Below are 20,005 nucleotides of genomic sequence, written 5' to 3'. Positions count from 1 at the left end.
GGGCCAGATCCGGCCCACGGGCTGTAATTTGCCCACCCCTGAACTAAACTGTAATAAGTTATCAGGGCCAGATGGTATTCACCCAAGAGTTCCGCAATTTCACATTTGAGTTCCTTCAGAACTACTAACTATGGTATGTAACCTATAATTTAAATCATCTTCTATACCAGATGACTGGAGGACATGACGCCAATTTTCAAAAAAAAAAAGGCTCCAGAGGTGATCCTGGCAATTACAGCCAGGTAAGCCTAACTTCAGTACCGGGCAAACTGGTTGAAACTATAGTAAAGAAGAGAATTATCAGACACATTGATGAACATGATTCGTTGGGGAAGAATCAACATGGTTTTTGTAAAGGGAAATCATGCCTCACCAATCTACTAGAATTCTTTGAGGGGGTTAACAATCATGTGGACAAGGAGATCCAGTGGATCTAGTGTACTTAGATTTTCAGAAAGCCTTTGACAAGGTCCCTCGTCAAAGTCTCTTAAGCAAAGTAAGCTGTCATGAGATAAGAGGGAATGGTCCTCTCATGGATCGGTAACTGGTTAAAAGATAGGAAAACAAAGGGTAGGAATAAATGGCTAGTTTTCAGAATGGACAGAGGTAAATAGTGGTGTCCCCCAAGGGTCTGTACTGGGACCAGTACTATTCAACATATTCATAAATGATCTGGAAAAAGGGGTAAAAAACAGTGAGGTGGCAAAATTTGCAGATGAAAGTTTGCAGATACAAAACTACTGAATTTAGTTAAGTCCAAAGCAGATTGCAAAGCGTTACAAAGGGCTCTCTCAAAACTGGGTGACTGGGCAACAAAATGGCAGATAAAATTCAGTGTTGATAAAGGCAAAGTAGTGCACATTGGAAAACATAACCCCAACTATATTTATAAAATGATTGGGTCCAAATTAACCGTTACCACTCAAGAAAGCAATCTTGAAGTCATTGTGGATAGTTCTCTGAAAACAAACATTCACTCACAGTCAAAAATGCTAACAGAATGTTGGGAATCGTCAAGAAAGGGATAGATAAGACAGAGAATATCATATTGCCTCTATATAAATCCATGTTACATGCAGTATTCAAGATGTGGGTGTAAGTGTGGTCGCCCCATCTCAAAAAAAGATCTATTGAATTGCAAAAGATACAGAAAAGAGCAACAAAAATGATTTGGGGGTATGGAACAGCTTTTGTATGAAGAAAGATTAAAAGGACTGGGACTTTTTAGCCTGAAAAAGAGATGACTAAGGGGGGGATATGGTAGAGGTTTATAAATTCATGACTGGTGTAGAGAAAGTAAATAAGGAGGTGTTATTTACTCCTCATAACACAAGAACTAGGGGTCACCAAATGAAATTAATAGGCAGCAAGTTTAAAACAAATGAAAGAAAGTATTTCTTCACACCAGGCATAGTCAACCTGTGGAACTCCTTGCCAGAGGATGTTGTAGGCCAAAACTATAACAGTTCAAAGAAGAACTAGATAAGTTCATGGAGGATAGGTCCATCAATGGCTGTTAGCCAGGATGGGCAGAGATGGTGTCCCTAGCCTCAGTTTTGCCAGAAGCTGGGAATGGGCGACAGGGGATAGATCACTTGATGATTACCTGTTCTGTTCATGCCCTCTCAAGAACCTGGCATTGGCCACTGTCAGAAGACAGTTTACTGGGCTAGATGGACCTTTAGTCTAACCTAGTATGGCCGTTCTTATGTAGGTTAATGCCTTTCTAAAACAAAGTCTACTATTTGACAATCCAGAAGCAGGATATACAGCTACATTCTGTGAAGATATTAGATTCAGTTTCCATGGCATATGCTATGCCTGGAGTATTTAAAGGTTAACAGAGCTGAAGTCCATAAAGTACTCATTAACTGGATTTTTAAAACTACCCTGCTTCCTAACACTGCTCAGAGCATCCAAATCCATTGGAAGAAATAGCATAACTTTCAAAAGGAGAGAAGGAATTACAACAATGCATACATTCAACTGCATCCAAGGTGGCAACCTTAGAAAAATGCACTTCAAATTATTTAGTTGAATATTAACTACAATTGTCCTAGACGTACTGTGCATTATTAAACAGTTTATAAGACCTACCTTGACACAATTTGAGTGTAATCTACATGGTGTGTAGCTACTATCTGACTAACAAATCACAGTATTGACTTTGTCCTGACAGTTATTGTTTTCTGTACCTTATGTTTAACATTACAAAATCCAAAGACAAACAAATAGTTCTTCAGAGGCTGGATAAAGGAGCAGGTTTTAGTGACAAAGTGAAAAAAATCATAGAACTATTTTTCCATTTAAGATTATTTAGCTTTCACCCTCTGCACGCAATGCACAGAACACACAAAACATTAATTGGGAGCTTTCCAAATTCCCACCTATAGTACCAAACATGCCACTCACAGAAAATCCACTGCCACAAAAAACAGATAAATAAGCTAAGCATAGTGGGTATGTTTTAAACAGTACTCATATATACAAATACCAGAAAAGATTACTTCACAAAAGATTATAAACAATGAGAAAAAGTACAAAGATGCTGTAATTTTCTATGGGCCCACTCAATCAAGGGGCTGAGGGCTTCTGGGAAGTGCTAGATGATCTAAACTCCCACTCAGGCAGAGACAACAGAGAGGGGGGCACAATTTAAAGGTTTGGGGGGCTCCTCACCACTCCACACGTCACCTCTGCTGCCCACCATTGGCCCTTTGCATGCTCTCCTTCCCACTGCCTCCCCCATCACTGCCCCATCCCTGATTTGCCCCTTCAGCCCCCCACCCCACCCCACCCCTGCTGCTGCTCCATAAATCCCTGGTGGAGCACCTCCTGCTCCCTGCACTGTGCAGAGAGCCAGCCCCTGGCAGGAGCGCTCAGCACACCTGCAGCCTGCCCAGCAGGCTCCTTCCTCCCTCACTGCCTCTGGCTGGGACGGTGCCGCAGGAAAGCCGAAGACCCTCCTGCACAGGGCACTGCCCAGGAGGAGCCAAGCCCTGCATGTGCCAAAGCTACCAAAAGCCCCATGCAGCACTGGCACAGGGGAGCCTCTTTGCTCCTCAGATAAGTGCTGGAGTAGAGAAGGGAGAAGCAATTTCCAGCCCATTCCTGCCCCAAACTCACAGGCTCTGCAGCAGCCCCCCAGGCAATGGCTTCGAGCCCTCTTCACCCCTCTGTTGCCCTGCAAGGCCTGTGCCCTGGCCCCAGGGTGTGCAGGGCTTCTCCATCCCCTCAGCTTTGTGCCTGCGGCAACAGCCATACACAGCACCGCTCCTCATGCTGGGGTGCCCTCCCCTGCTGAGCCACCTCTGGCTGGGCTCCATGGCCACTAAAGCCCCTGCGGAGCCCAGCATGGCTGGTTCGGGGAAGGTAGGGCTGGGATCTGCTGGTTCCCCACCAGCCCAGCTCCCCACTTCTGGGTGCCAGCAACAGCCCTGCCCCGTCTGCTGACACCACCTGATCCAATGGGCTTGCATGGACAGTCCCTCCATGGAGATTCCCCAGGACTCAGCTGTTCCCGCTGAGCCCCCCCTGCACTGCAATGGCTCCCCAGTGCTGGAAATGGAAGGCAGAAATCTGGGGAGGCATGTGATCCTGCATGCCCCCTCCCCAACACGTCACCTCTGCCTCAGGCCAGGAGGCTCTCATCACCTTGCAGGATTGAGCCCAATGGAACTACTCATATGCTTAAAAATAAAACACTCACTTACATGCTTTTTGGGATAGGGGGACAAGAGCCTGATCCAGAGGCCATTGAAATGTGGACCTTTCCATCAACTTCAATAGACTTTTGGATCAGGCCTTAACTGTGGATCAATGTCTGGAAGGGACTTGCATTCATAACTTTATTTAAAACGTCTGTAGCATTAAAAATATTGCTCACACTGAAGTCATTCACAAACTCCCACTGGAGCTGATGGTCGTTAGTCTCCAACTTTCAACTTGAATAGAGATGTCCTAGAATGACCTCCTAAAGATGAATTGCACTCGAGAACCTATTATTATAATACTTTAGTATTTGAGGGTATTACTGAGCCACTCGTATGACTCAGTAATATTTTGTCTGGATTAAAAATTAAAAATATTCGACTCCATTATCTAGCACCATGGTGACTTTTAAACAAAGAACTGATTTATAGTTGTGTTCGTTCAGAACTGACCTTGAATGCTGATTCTAAACCAGAACAGTCAAGAAATCCTACACAAAGGATTGACCCAAGACGTCTGTCAAAATCCTGGATGTTGGCTTTAAACTCAACATAGTCCTCTTCAAATTCCTGTAAAATATATTTTTTAAAAATTCTAATTTTAATTTGTATTACAAGAATTTTTTAATCTACTAAAAGGAATACAACTATCACAACTCTTTCCAGAAAAACATCAATAAAGATTCCAAAACAGACAAACTATCTGTGATTTGATTTATTGAGATCCTTGGCACAAACCATGTTGTCTTAATGTTGGCTCACTCCTTAGTTGAGCTGGAAAAAGCAATTTAAAATAAAATTTGTGTGTTTGTTTATACCAGGGTGGGCAAACTTTTTGACTCGAGGGCCACATCTGGGTATGGAAATTATGTGGTGGGCCATGAATGCTCATGAAATTGGGGTTGGAGTGCGGGAGGAGGTAAGGGCTCTGGTTTGGGCTCTGGTGTGAGTCAGAAATTTGGAGTTCAGGGTGCGGGAGGGGGCTCTGGGCTGGGGTGGGGAGCGGGTAAGGGCTCCAGCTGAGGGTGCGGGCTCTAGAGTGGGACTGGGGATGAGGGGTTTGGCGTGCAGGAGAGTGCTCCAGGCTGGGATCGAGGGTTTCAGAGAATAGTAGGGGGATATGGGGTGGGGAAGGGGGTTGGGACATGGGGAGAGGCTCAGGGGTGCAGGCTCTGGGTGACGCTTACCTCAAGCAGCTCTTGGAAGCAGCGGTATGTCCCTTCTTAGGCTCCTACACAGAGGTGCAGCTAGGTGGCTCCGCACACTGCCCCATCCACAGGTACCACCCCTGCAGTTCTCATTGGAGCACCTGGGGGGGGGGGGCATTGGAGCGTGTAGGATCTGGAGGGGGGCCATGCCACTGCTTCCAGGAGCCACATGGAGCAGCCCCTGACCCTGTTCTCCAGCTGGAGCGGGGCAAGCCTCAGACCCCACTCCCCAGCAGGAGCTCGAGGGCCAGCTTAAAATGGCTGGCAGGCCGGATACGGCTCAGGGGCCATAGTTTGGTTTATATCCATCTGGAACAGGTTCACAGAAGAGCAGACTCACAGAACAGTTTTCCAGAAGAATGGGATGGAAACATCAATAAATAACACTAAAGCATGTAAAAAACTTGATGACAAAAATTATGGCAATCAGAACCTGGGAAGAGGGAGGAAAGGAAAAAAAAAAGAGGGCAAATAAATTAGAATCTATATTTTTGACGCTGAGGGATGTACACTGGGAGATATTAAGTGCAGTGAAGGCAGCATGCTTAACTCATATGGGAATAAGCATCTGAAAATGCTTCCAAACAAGGCATCTAACAGAGATAAATCACTGGGGCCCAGATCCATTGATTTCAGTGGAAGTTAGGAGCCTAAATACCTTTGATTATTGGGCCCTGGGTAAATTCTGATTGACACTGAAGGGGGCAGCATCCACCCTTCTTTAACTCCAAGGACTGCTGCAATGTGGGGTCTTTTGACCACGTGTGGTAGGCTTAAGGGGTATCACCCAGGATCTCTTCTCTTTTAGGAACAAAATGGAAATTTCAGGTTTTACATATGTTATTGTGAATGTGTTCTGTAAGCATAATTCCTGTTCTCCAGACAAACCAGATATAGTGCTGTCCACTGAAAACAGTGGCAAATGCACAAATTACAGAAATGTACACTACAGCATCTGGTCTATGTAGCTCCATATAAACCCAGCAAAATCCTCAAAGGATCCTAAACTTGAATCTGGAGATTTGCACCATCAACCAAACTGGTTCCCAAGACTTTTCATTTTAGTCACACTCTTGACAAACGGGAGATAACCACGTTGATTACATATTTGTAAAAAGCTTTCAGAAAAGCTTTTCTAGCCTCTATTTTACAATGGTATATTCTTTGCTCAAAACAAAAAAGGTCACAAAAAAGGCCACAGTTAAATGAATATTCTCTCTTTCCACCAGAGGATGGGCTCTAATGTAAACATGAAGAAAATTTTCACAAGTAACAGTAGCGCATCTGACAAAGTCTATTCAATGGACTGGGACCTGCTTACTTGAAAGACTCCATGGTGTACTTTTTTCACTTGTGACCAGTAGAGGCATTCAAGCTAGAGCCCTCTGGTGAGAAGGAGCTACTGGCAGGACATTTTTCTTGAGTTGCTCTCAAATTTTGAATTAACCCCCTTACTGCACCACCAGCCTCAGTTTGAAGTAACCTTAAGTTGTTAATGTCACAGCATTGTATAAAACCCATCCTTTTTCCAGGTCATTTACTGGGTGAGAGAGGGAATGGGGGATTTGTTTGATTATTTTGGTGCTCTACCTATATGCAGCTAGGTTGATTGGACTGGCTTTCTCTATTATAAATTTTGTAAGTAATATTTAAACTGATGTGCAGACACAAGGGACTATTGGATAGGCACATTTTAAAAGCATAGAAAATTTTCTCTCTCTGACATTTTGACAGCATCCTTTTAAGTTCTTATGAAGAAATCCCAATATAATCCAATTGGATTAAAAGTTAATAATTGCATTATTTGTACTGACTTGTGGTATTACTGTAAGCCAAATACATGGATGTATGGCACAAAAATTAGAAAAGAAAACTGGGCTGTTCTATAATATTTTGTTGGGTAGGTGTGGTGAGGAGAGAAATGTCTACGTTTTTCTTGAATGTGTGCCAACTAACATTACTCCTTACTTTCATTCCTATGCCATTAGCCTTTCAGTCAAACAGAGGTTCCCAACAAGTTTTAACAAGCCTAGCTTATCTCTTTACTTGTTATCAGAAAGTGTGATATATTGGCATCAAACTTCTGCTCAAATACATTAACTTTCAAATCAACTAAGTAAGCAATGAGTTAGAGTCAAAGGTACTATATGCTTAATTAAGATAACCAGAGAATCAGCAGCTACTGTATATTAGGCAACAGAATAACTGTTGTTTTCTACAAGAGAGCTTTCTATATTACACTACTCCATTAATATCTAAAAGATAAGTTAACCAAGTATTGCTCAAGTTTAGGTTAATATCTTGGGGCCCTTTCTACACAGAGCATTGTTTGTAGGTTTGGACTTCCCATCTGACTAAGTAATTCAGCTGAAAACACAGCTGTCTAAAGAACAAGCGTGAGTGCCTCCCATGAAGAAGAGTTCATAGATAGGATTCTCTTTCCACTATGTACCTCACCCTCCAAGCAGACATTTCCTCTTGATTTCAATGAAGTTACTCCTCATTTACACCACTGAGAGAGAATCAGGCCAGAAGGGCATCATTTCATCACTGTGCTAGGACCCCTTGCCTCAATGGGGTTCATAGGGCAGGCCTACGTCCCTCTGGGAAATACACTGGGTACAGGGAAGCCCAATGGCCATGTGCTGTGCTCACAGGCTATTTCTGCTCTACTTCTCCAGCACTCGCAGCTGTAAGAGGCGTTCTGGGGAGGAGCCGAAGTGGGCCAATGAAGGCAGAGGGTGTGAGACGGGGCGTTCTCACAATTTGGCAGTTCTGAACCCCAGTAGGCTCCACAAGGGTCAGTGAAGCAGGGACTCAACTTATAGAAGCTCTGAGGACTGCCTTAGCCTACTCCAAAGGCTGCACCATCTGTGCAGTCCCTGAACAGGAGAGTCCCAAGATATCCCCGCTGTATCTTGTGCTGGCACCAGTGAAGACATGACCCTGCTGCAGAATGATTAGGATCCTTCCACTGCAGAGGAAGAACCACCTCCTCCAGAGCAAATGCTCACTCATTGGCCCAGTCCTGAACCGGAGTATCCTACATAATTATGCAATTCTCTGTTACCAGAAGGGCCAGATATTTTCCCTGAAGTACAGATGGGGAGGGGAGACAAGAAAAAACAAGAGGAAAACAACAACAAAATAAGTCACTATGGGCATGCTCCCACTGAAGTCAATGGCAAAGTTCCCATCAACTTCACTGATGCAGGATCAGGCCCTATGTGACTGTGACACCAGTTTTGAGAAGCCAGTCTATCAGATCTTTGGTGTAACTTAGTCTTGAGCAAAGCAGAACTTGGCACCTACTAAGGGGGGTGGGGAGAGGTAGCTCAGTGGTTTGAGCATTGGCCTGCTAAATCCAGGGTTGTGAGTTCAATCCTTCAGGGGGCCATTTGGGGATTGGTCCTACTTTGAGCAAGAGGTTGGACTAGATGATCTCCTGAGGTTCCTTCCAACCCTAATAATCTATGATTCTATGAAAAACAAGTAACTGGGGGCAAACATTCCAAATTCCAGTAGGAGGCTCTAGCTTAGAGCACCACAGGCAGCCCCATTGCTTGCCCTCATCTATGGCTGGCCGGTTATGCAGACTGACCTCACAATCATAAATAAAAAAACCTAGGCAAATACAAACTGTCACTAGCACCATTTTTTAAAAATAAAAAAGTTACTATGGTTCTTGTCAGACTCAAAAGACTAATTTGCATAATCATGGTGCCTAAGCATATTCCGAGTTGAGCACCGTCTGTAAGGTACCATTAGACAGGAAAAGGAGCCTTAATGTCTGCTCATGCTATAACTGAATGGAAACCCAGAGACAGGAGCTCCAATATCTTTTTAGCAAGATTTTCACTAAGTCACATGCAGCTGCAAGTATGGTCAGTCTCAATAAAAATTGCATATTGTATTTTTTTTCACATTTAAAAAATTTGATTTACACAAATGTTAATTAGATTAAAGTCTCACAAACATTGGCTATCTGGGGTTGCCGAGAGTATAAGCAAGTCCATCAATGCAGCTTTGATAGATACTGGAAGTAAAGCAATAAAGATAAGAAAAGGTAACAGACAGTGCACGAGATAGGCGGCTAAATTAAAATCAGACATCTTCAGAAAAAGTTGTAAATCATTTCTTGTCTTTTTAGTTCTTTCTTTATAATCTCCAAAAATAGCACATAGAAAATAGTCTTAACATACAACAATCAAATGAGATGAAAACAAATGGGGGAGGGGAACTATATGTATTATCCCACAGCTAGCCAATTAGAGAAACTCAAATATGTTTCTACCAATGAGCTGTGGCATGTTCCTATATCAGATTATGGTAAGTAGGCTAGATTTGTGCTCCAAGAACAAAGATTTTCTTTGGTCTTGTTTGAGAACAGAAGCATAAGTCATGTCAACAAAACTGATCATTTGAAGAAGTTCTTGAATTTCCATATATTAACTAAACCATATGCAATATGCTGTGTATTGAGATGCATGTAGAACATTTGTGAGGAAATAGCTTGATATAGCTCATATATTGTGCAATGAATAGTATGAACTTTCAGAGGGGTAGCCGTGTTAGTCTGGATCTGTAAAAGGAGCAAAGAGTCCTGTGGCACCTTATAGACTAACAGAAGTTTTGGAGCATGAGCTTTCATGGGTGAATACCCACTTCGTCGTATTCACCCATGAAAGCTCATGCTCCAAAACTTCTGTTAGTCCATAAGGTGCCACAGGACTCTTTGCTGCTTTTAGTATGAACTTTGAAGCTTCTGCACACACATTAGCTTTACCCTGACAGCTATTGTTTATTAAAGCTTCTTGTTAGCATTACAAAACCCAAAGGCAAACATTACTTTTATTCAGGTTTTCAGGAAATGTTTTAGTGATGACAAGAAAAACATTACAGCTAATTGCTGCTTGGTCTTACTTTTTTGTCTCTTCAGTCAACACTAAGGCTGCCTACAAAAGTAAGAATGCTCACCATAAAAAAAGAAAGTTAATACTTTTTGAATACGCTTGAGTTAGCACTAAGCTGAAAAGTCAATAGGCTTTAAATATAGACTGAGTGTTCTGAGATGCACTGTGAATGCTGCCTTTGCATAGTCACTAAATAAGGAATCAATGCCTTAACAACTGATTAACTTATAACAACTTGCAAACTCCATTTTGTGAGAAGTGCCAATAGCTGTATTTTAATTAAGGTTAAATAATAAGAGATTAAAGGAGAGTGAGGGAGGGATAGCTCAGTGCTTTAGCATTGGCCTGCAAAACCCAGGGTTCTGAGTTCAACCCTTGAGGGTGCCAGTTAGGGCTCAGGAACAAAAATCTGTCCGGGGCTTGGTCCTGCTGTAAGCAGGGGGTTGGACTACATGACCTCCTGAGGTCTCTTCCAACCCTGATATTCTATGATTCTAAAGAAGCTTCAATGTTTAATCACATTGTATACCTGCTAATACAGGGAGCATTCAATACATATTTTAAAAGGGGTAGGGGAACACAAGCTGAAGGTTAGATGGTGCAAACTGCACACAGCCCGGAGTCTGGGACAATGTGGCTCTGTACCATGCTGGGGATACAAAGGATTGTCAGAACACAGCAGTGCTCCAGCCATGCCCATGCTCTCTCAAATCACCATCGCTTAGGGCTAGGAGAGAGGTATCATAACAACCAGCTTTTTTTTCCAGAATGGCTTTAAGGCTTTCATGCAGTGCAAAGTAGCCTTAATGGGACTAGAATCTGGTCCTAATATTTTGCCAGAATTTTAGCCTGATCAGATTTAAGTTGAAGTTTAGTAAGAATGGTTTCATTATTCTTATCAAACAGTATATTTTACAATATGCATATTGCAAATGAAATCCTGACCCTGCTGAAGTCAATGGCAAAACTTCTATTGATTTCAGTAGGCTCAGACTTTTGCCTTATGAATGTTAATATAGTAAAAAAAAGTTAGAAAAATAAAACTTAATACATTACAAATTATACTTGCATGATTTTTGCATTTTTTTACAATAAAAAACTAAAATATTTCAGATATTTGCAAAAATCACCATGCTTCATAGTACCTCATTTTCTTCCATTCTCTATTAATAAATACATATGAAATTCATTTGCATAATCTTAATATTTTGTTCTGTTCTAAACAGTGTCTGTAAAAAGGGAATCTCCTTACCCAAAAGATGTGCTTCCTGTGTGCATTCAGAGTTCTAGCTGCTTACTTTAGTGACAAAAATAATTAACAAGTGAGCTGAAAGCCCTGCAGCACCCACAAGGAGGATAAAGGAAACCTAAATTCCAATCATTTGCACCTGTACAAACACACTGACAGCAGTGGGTTGCAACAGATGTCATGATGGTGATAATCTGAAGACAGAGGAGTTACACAAATGTAGCTAGGTTATAATTTGGGCATGCAAAAATTTTGTTACTGGTGAAGACACAAGAGAAAGAAAAAAGGCTTATTTTGACTTTCAGAATGCAAGTAGAGTTTGCAGGGGTGGTGTTAGAAAACCTCTTAACTTGTAAACTGATAACACTTGTGGTGAAATCCTGGCCCTATTGAAGTCATTGGTAAAACTTCCATTGACTTCAATAGGGCCAGGATTTCCCACTTGATTTGGCTTCATGGAGAGAGAAACATGAAAACTCATAATGCCATTTGGTCAGAGTAGAACCATGCAATCAGAATCTAGAAAACTGACAAAGGCTCTGATCCACTAAGGTACTTAGATATCAGAGGGGTAGCCGTGTTTGCTGCTTTTACAGATCCAGACTAAGAGTCCTGTGGCACCTTATAGACTAACAGATGTATTGGATGAGCTTTCGTGGATGCATCCGACGAAGTGGGTATTCACCCACGAAAGCTCATGCTCCAATACGTCTGTTAGTCTATAAGGTGCCACCGGACTCTTTGCTGCTTTTAAGGTACTTAGAGACTACTGAGATCCACACAGTCCCCATTCAGCTGCCCCTTAACCCCGTAGGTGCCTAAACTCACTCAGTGAGTAAGTCTTCAGGGTAAAAGTTCCCTGAGCACCTAAGTTTCTACCTTTGGGTATGTACATTGCTACCTCACTCTAGGCATCTCCCATTAAGCCCCAGTGTAATCCAGGAACCAGGGGAAGACAGGCAGAGGAGTGCCTCTCTCACCAATAGGGCCTGACTTAAAAATCTTGTAGAGGCAGCAGCAGTGATACCACTTCCCTTCGTTATCACTTTTAGCCCAGTGGTTAGAGCACTCATCTGGGATGTGGGAGACCAGGTTCAATTCCCCTCTCATCCTGAGCGGGGGGAAAAGATTTGAACAGGGCTCTCCCACGTGACTCAGAAGAGTGCTCTAACCATTTAGCCATGGAAGATACTGATGCGGAGGGGGGGGGCTGCCTCAGTCTCTTTATCCTTTGTTTAACAAGAGTCATTGGAGAACGGGGGACTGGACCCAGGGTGTCTCATCTTCATGGGCAGTGGGTGGAGCCCCCCTGAAGACCAATGTTCAAATTCTCAAAAGATCCTGATAGATGCTTTTTTGACATTTATGCACCTCATAAAGCCTCCAAAGAATTTATCTAGGAGAAAACACAAGGAAAACTGCTCTTGAGAAGACAAGTATAGAACAGCAAGAAGTGATGGAGGTCAGGTCCTGGGTGCATTAGCGAAGTTGCATGGGAAATCTGTATAATGCCTACCTATATTCTGCCTGGCTCTAATAAATTTTTCACTTTCATAACCATTAAATCTTTTCATAACTATTAAGAAAAAAATTAAGAAACACCAATATGAAAAGTGTAACATTACCACATTATTGTAATCTGAAGGATCGTATGTTTTCTCCTTGAAAACTTTACAGCTTTCTATAAATTCTTCATTCATCCTGTAGATTTGTTCACTCAAAGTTTTCCCCTTGACTCCACCAAACTCCAGCTTTTCCAGCTTTTGAAATTCCAACATGATAACAAAGATATCCTAAATCATTGAAAAACATAATTAACTATGTGCCTTAACACAAAACAATGGAAACCATCATATTTGAGACATTTTTGCCTGGTTTGACTCATTTTGACCAAAACAACAAACAAAAATGGAGTTAAAATCTGCACCGCCTTGAGTAACCAGGACGTAAAAAAGGAAGGTCCAGATTCTCCAAGTGACTCCATATAGACACAGGGTTCATCCACACAGAGTGTCACTCGCAGGATTAGAACCCAAGTCGAAACAAATTAAAATTTTCCAATCCAAATACATAACTAAAATTTGCTTAATTTCATCAGCATCCAGGTAGACAGAATTAGTGGAATATAAACAAACACTTTCGTGTATAACATGTTGATTTCTTGTCATTATGCACAACAAAATGTTAACATGAAAGTTAAACATACATTTTATTCAGAGAAGTAAGGCTGAACCTAGTGTCACCTTCTTTGTGGTCTGTGCCAAATTAAATTGAATTTCTATGTTTTCTGATGTCACATGAAGGAAATAAGTGTCTTGTATCCCAAAGGGATGAAGGGAACTGTTTGATAATGTATTTAGAAATGCACACTGTGATGGGTTCAGTCACAGAGACCCCCTTGGGACTGTCACTGATGTGTTGAAACTACCTCTGAGCCCGTTTTCTCTGATGGCTTGAGACTCCAGACATAGAAATAGTGCATGCAAACAAATAGGATGAACACACTCGGTAGATCATACACTTTGTAATGATACCTTACAAGAGACCTTTTGCATGAAACATATTCCAGTTACATCATATCTACATTTATATTTCCATAAAACATATGGAGTGCAAAGTCACACCCTCCTCCTGAACTTACTGCCAGAGTCTTGGACACTGTCCCTGGCAGAGGCAGTACATGTAAAATCCCTGTTTGTCTCTGGTTACACACACTCGCAGTACCTTTAAACCCTATGATGTCATTCATAGGTGTCCTAGCAAGGTTTGGGGTCCCCGGGTGCCTGAAAACGTGTAGGGGTGTAGTATTGCTAACAGAATACAGATAGCAGTATCTGTTAAAGTGTAGACGTCTTGGTATTTAGCCACCAATGCCATGAGGCGGCGTGCCTCAGTTTCCCCTTCTACACAGCAGCATAAGCCTGTTATGCTTTTGCTGCTGTGCCAAGCTTCCAGCCTGTCTACAGGTATAAGCTGAAAATCAACATGCTCGTGGAACTGTTTTGTCACCATTCCTAGCATGTACAAAAGTTTTTTCCACAAATCAGGTATGTTACACATTTTTAAAGCGTTTACTATTAGCATCAACTTCTTTGTCTTGACCAATAGATGAAGTAGCAAAAGACACAAGATTAACAGCCAATTTATGACGGATAGACTTTGTTCACATAGCCTGACTTGCCTAGTGTCTACTACATTTTCTAATCCCTTTGTGTACCATGGTAGGTGCTCAAACACAGATTCTCCTGCCTTTTTGGAGAAGGCTCTTAATTCAGGCATGTGTTTGAGGTTTTGGCAAGGAAAGGGTGCCTGCCCTTGGCCCCTCCCTCTGGAATCTCTTTGTGTTGGGCCCCACCCGCTTGTGACCCTTCGCAAATGCAAAGTTTTTCTTCCTCCTGCCTTGAAGAGACAGTTTCATTTCTTACAAGCATAGCAGGAACAACATCTTTTAATGTCAAGTATCAGAGGGGTAGCCATGTTAGTCTGGATCTGTAAAAGCAGCAAAGAGTCCTGTGGCACCTTATAGACTAACAGATGTTTTGGAGCATGAGCTTTCGTGGGTGAATACCCACTTCGTCGGATGCATGTAGTGGAAATTTCCAGGAGCAGATATAAATATATATATGCAAGCAAGAAGCAGGCTAGAGATAATGAGGTTAGTTCAATCAGAGAGGATGAGGCCCTCTTCTAGCAGCTGAGGTGTGAAAACGAAGGGAGGAGAAACTGGTTCTGTAGCTGGCAAGCCATTCACAGTCTTTGTTTAATCCTGAGCTGATGGTGTCAAATTTGCAGATGAACTGAAGCTCAGTAGTTTCTCTTTGAAGTCTGGTCCTGAAGTTTTTTTTGCTGCAGGATGGCCACCTTAAGATCTGCTATTGTGTAGCCAGGGAGATTGAAGTGTTCTCCTACAGGTTTTTGTATATTGCCATTCCTAATATCTGATTTGTGTCCATTTATCCTTTTCCGTAGAGACTGTCCAGTTTGGCCGATGTACATAGCAGAGGGGCATTGCTGGCATATGATGGCATATATTACATTGGGGGGCATGCAGGTGAATGAACTGGTGGCTGATTTGGTTAGGTCCTGTGATGGTGTCGCTGGTGTAGATATGTGGGCAGAGTTGGCATCGAGGTTTGTTGCATGGATAGGCTCCTGAGTTAGAGTTACTATGGTGCAGTATGCAGTTACTGGTGAGAATATGCTTCAGGTTGGCAGGTTGTCTGTGGGCGAGGACTGGCCTGCCACCCAAGGCCTATGAAAGTGTGGGATCGTTGTCCAGGATGGGTTGTAGATCCCTGATGATGCATTGGAGGGGTTTTAGCTGGGGACTGTATGTGATGGCCAGTGGAGTCCTGTTGGTTTCTTTCTTGGGTTTGTCTTGCAGTAGGAGGCTTCTGGGTACACTTCCTTATTTCCTCGTGCGGGTATTGTAGTTTTGAGAATGCTTGGTGGAGATTTTGTAGGTGTTGGTCTCTGTCTGAGGGGTTAGAGCAGATGAGGTTGTACCTCAGTGCTTGGCTGTAGACAATGGATCATGTGGTGTGCCCGGGATGGAAGCTGGAGGCATGAAGGTAGGCATAACGGTCGGTAGGTTTTCGGTATAGGGTGGTAATGTGACCATCACTTCTTTGCACCATGGTGTCTAGGAAGTGGACCTCCCGTGTAGATTGGTCCAGGCTGAGGTTGATGGTGGGGTGGAAGCTGTTGAAATCGTGGTGCAATTTTTCCAGAGTCTCCTTCCCATGGGTCCAGATGATGAAGATGTCATCAAGTAGCATAGGTAGAGAAGGGGCATGAGTGGACGAGAGCTGAGGAAGCGTTGTTCCAGGTCAGCCATAAAAATGTGGGCATATTGTGGGGCCATGAGGGTGTCCATAGTGGTGCCACTGATCTGGAGATATATATTGTCATCAAATTTGAAACAGTTGTGTGTGAGGATAAAGGCACAGATCTCAGCAACCAGTTGTGCTGTGGCATCATCAGGGATACTGTTCCTGACAGCTTGTATTTCATCTGTGTGTGGGATGTTTGTGTAGAGAGCCTCTACATCCATGGTGGCTAGGATGGTGTTTTCTGGATGGTCACCAATGCATTGTAATTTCCTCAGGAAATCAGTGGTGTCACGGAGATAGCTGGGAGTGTTGGTGGCATAGGTCTGAGTAGAAAGTCCACATATCCAGACAGTCCTTCAGTGAGAGTGCCAATGCCCAAGATGATGGGGCATCCAGGATTTCCGGGTTTGTGGATCTTGGGTAGTAGATAGAATAACCCTGGTCGGGGCTCTAAAGGTATGTTGATTTGTTCCAGTGTTAGTGTAGGGAGTGTCCTGAGTAGATGGTGCAGTTTCTTAGTGTAGTCCTCAGTGGGATCTGAGGGAAGTAACCTGTAGAATTTGGTATTGGAGAGTTGTCTGGAGGCTTCCTTTTGGTAGTCAGACCTGTTCATGATGACAACAGCACCTCCTTTATCAGCGTCTTTGATTATAATGTCAGGGTGGTTTCTGAGGCGGTGGATGGCATTGTGTTCTGCACGATTTTTAATGGAGTGCTTTGGATTGGTAAAATCCCCTTGGACACCCCACTCTCTATTCCCAAAAGGTCAGCTGAGAGGACTCTCCCCTCCAGGAGATCTGACCCACAGTCTTTCCTTAAAACCTGATCCACAGGTGAGGTGTCTAGCATTTCAGATGCAGATCCTTCACCCTCCTCCTGGGGAAGCCTCCCTACAACAGGAAGTCAGACCCTCCTGTTCCACCTCACTTGCCATCTGGACTTTCCTCTTTGGCTCCCCTCTGAGGCTGACACACCTGTGTCCCCGAAAAGGGAATGTGACTCTGATCCAGTTGTGGGCTCACAGCTACCAGCTATGACAGACCCTTCATTGGCCAGAAAAATCCCCCCACCCCCTCTTTCACTCAGGTTGAGCTTGCTTCCAGCTGCAGAGTCCTTGGGGTCTGTTCCCACCACAGCAGTTACCAGGACCCCAACATCCACCTGCAGGATACATGTCTTTGTGCACCTCTCTTTCCTTCTTGCAATTTGCAACCTGTGCAGTTCTAGCTTCTTCTGAGCTTCACTCTCACCTATTTTGCTTACTTTTCTGTCCCTATTCCCTTCCGGGCTCAGAGGTAGTTTCAGCAGATCAGGTGACAGTCCCAAGGGCGGGGGGGGGGTCTCTGTGACCGAACCAATCACACAAACTTCCAACTCTTTTCAGGAAGAAAAGAAAACGTTTGTCCGTCTATACCGAAAGGAGGACAGGAGACACTTGATATGGATTAATCGGGCCACAGCTTTATTACTAGAGATGTCTGGGACTACCTGGCAAACAGAAGTGTACAGTGCAGCAGGCAACTCCATGTTCATTCAAATAACTACCCAAGACTTCCACCAGCCCCCTTCATTTTCCATCAAGGTCCCCCAGACAACCCATGGCTTGGACTTTACCATTAACCCCCCATCCCTCCTTGTAGGAGGGTTAAGGTGGGCTATAAGAAAGAGGGCTTGGCTCCCTGCCGTACCAATCACAGGAGCCCTGAACCCCCCCACCATGTTCCGTTCCTTTAACCAGCACCTTCTTTTAAAGTCTTTTACCAGGCCATTTATCTGGTCACTGGATGCCTTCCCAATGGAGTACTTGCACTGGACATCCGCCCCACAGAAAAAATCCACTCCACCTAGGCCAGTCTGGTGGTGAGAGAAAAATTCCTTCCGAGCCCCCCTAAAGAAGTGACTAGCGCAATGCCAACAGCAGGTCCTGACCAAACCTGATATTCGCCACCTCAAGAGGCAGGAGGAAGGATGGGTGCTGCCTTGCCTGCTGCCTGGAGAAAGGGCTTCCAATGCCCGGGCTTGCACCTTTTAAACTTTTTGCCCTACATTCCCAGGGGATGAGTCAGTGTGGCCAAGCTGACCCCCACCCACCTTTTTGATGCAGTTTCTGAATTCCTCCCCCAAACCACTCAAGGCATTGCTCCCTTCCTCCAGCAATCCTGGACAATGTCCCCTGCACTTCAGATGTGGTGCAGGCATTCTCAGATAATTTACACTGCTTGAAAAATGGATAAATATAATTGCAAATTGTAAATACTACCTCAATTTTCACTAAGCGGTTGAGAAATAGGTCAAATCTGGCAAACACCATATTAGATTGGAAATCCCATGGTTTAAATTCCTTCCCATTGGTGAAGTAACTTGCCAACTTTTCTCTGTGGCTAAAGAAGAAATTTTTAAAGCTCCTTAAGGTATTTCCAGCTATTTGCACATGTTCCAATGTTTCTTCAATTTCTCCTTTCAAAAGATCTTCTGGTGAGAGGTATGATCTAGCCTGGAATTTAAAAAAAATAAAAAAAAGATAGAGGAAGACCAAAAAAGTCACTGCTTATCAAAGCTAGCCATGACTTCAGTCAAAAAGACACTTCTTATTCTCTATGCAAGGGCTAATATTTAAATTAATTATAATATTTATATATTAATATACTAATAATTTAAAATTGTTAGGCCTAAAAATTCTAGCTTGTCCATTTCCCAAGTTACATTTAAGATGATTTAAACAAAAACACATTAAAAAATAATCAATATTTGCTGCACCATATCATGTCCTCAAAATGTCAAATTTGTCACGTAAGCCATGGAATCAAGCCAGCCCTGGCGTGCTATCTTTGTACACAATGACAGTGCAATTGTTCATTCATAGTGGCGGAAAAAACACAAACAAAAACAGATCAGTAACACTTGGGGAAAATATTACTTAATGTTAGAGACAGATTTCTCTGTGTATTGATAAATTCCTATCTTAGCTCTCTAATCTTTATTACACACACTGTTAGAACTGCCAGCCTCAGACTGGTATGACTTTTTTATTTTGTACTGTGGCAGAGCTCTAACCTTGCTCCTGTGGGTCCTGCGCTTCTAGGTGGTTTATGCTAGCCTCAGTGGCTCACTGTGACCCTCCACGTAGCCCTTCTCCCTCTACAGCCAGGGTTACAGTCTACTGAGCCCTTTTCATCATAGGCCTGCAAGGAGGTTGGAGAGAGAACTCCCACAGTTTCTGTTCAGCCTCCTGTCCTGACAGGGACCTGACTTCCCCTTCCAGGAGATGGTCCTGTAGTGTTGGGTTGGGGGGAACCCGGGCCCGCCCTCTACTCCGGGTTCCAGCCCAGGGACCCTAATGGTAGCAGTTGTTAGAAGCCAACCTTTCACTGCCAGAGTTGCTACATTTCCCTGGGCCACTTCCCCACAGCTCTCCTGCTTCTCCCTTACCTTAGGGGACCTTTAATAATGTTTGAGGGTGTCTTCAGTAACCAGCCCTTCAGCCACACTTCCTCTCCTCTGGCTCCCTGACTCCCCTGCCTGACTGGAGTGAGCCCTTTGTATAGTATCAGCAGAGCCTTAATTAGAGTCAGGTGGTCACATTAACTGAATGGCCTCACCTGACTCTTTACAACTTAATTAGAGTCAGGTGTTCTCATTAGCCTGGAGCAGCCCCTGCTCTGGTCAGTCAGGGAACAGAAAACTGTTAATCCAGTGGCCAGTATATCTGCCTTCTGCTATTCTGCTGTACCCAACTGGCCTGGGTCTATCACAGTATATTACTGAAGCTTTTTAAAAAGAGGGCTCATTCATGGACTCTTTAGCTATTCAAAATGAAAACCAGAAATAGCTATGTCACAGTAATTGTTTTATTATAGGCAGCACCACCAATAATAATGTTGCCCAACACTTCCCATTATTAGACCCTGCTACTTATAACTTTACAAAACTTTAATTGTTCAAGGTGAAGCTTTCCATATCAGGCTCAGACTGAATGTTTATTCATTTATTCAAGTTCTGCAAAAATGGTTCTGTCGTTTCTAAATGTGAAACAAAGACATTGTTTTGTTCATGTTAAAAAATTCTTACAAGTGATTCATTGAGATGCTCTAGT

The 20,005-nt window shown here is 43.3% G+C and overlaps 1 protein-coding gene across 6 annotated transcripts in view; it reads right to left on the bottom strand.

The window, feature by feature from the left end:
* The window catches only part of DNAH11 (dynein axonemal heavy chain 11), a 278,479-nt gene that overhangs the window by 217,307 nt on the left and 41,167 nt on the right, over positions 1 to 20,005 (bottom strand). For 4 of the 6 annotated variants that reach the window (XM_039523273.1, XM_039523275.1, XM_039523276.1 and 1 more), the window contains 3 exons: positions 18,173 to 18,406; positions 12,706 to 12,873; positions 4,164 to 4,280 (listed from right to left, as the gene is read on the bottom strand). In XM_039523273.1, coding sequence (XP_039379207.1) covers positions 4,164 to 4,280; positions 12,706 to 12,873; positions 18,173 to 18,406 — 519 coding nt within the window. Of the gene's footprint in view, positions 1 to 4,163; positions 4,281 to 11,083; positions 11,114 to 12,705; positions 12,874 to 18,172; positions 18,407 to 20,005 lie in introns of those variants that run through there. The other 2 variants (XM_039523274.1, XM_039523279.1) reach the window with 2 other exon arrangements.

The sequence above is a fragment of the Mauremys reevesii genome, linkage group 2 (assembly GCF_016161935.1).
Source record: "Mauremys reevesii isolate NIE-2019 linkage group 2, ASM1616193v1, whole genome shotgun sequence".
Taxonomy (NCBI): domain Eukaryota; kingdom Metazoa; phylum Chordata; order Testudines; family Geoemydidae; genus Mauremys; species Mauremys reevesii.
Note: the sequence above shows the minus strand (reverse complement) of the source record. Positions and strands in the feature narration are given on the sequence as shown.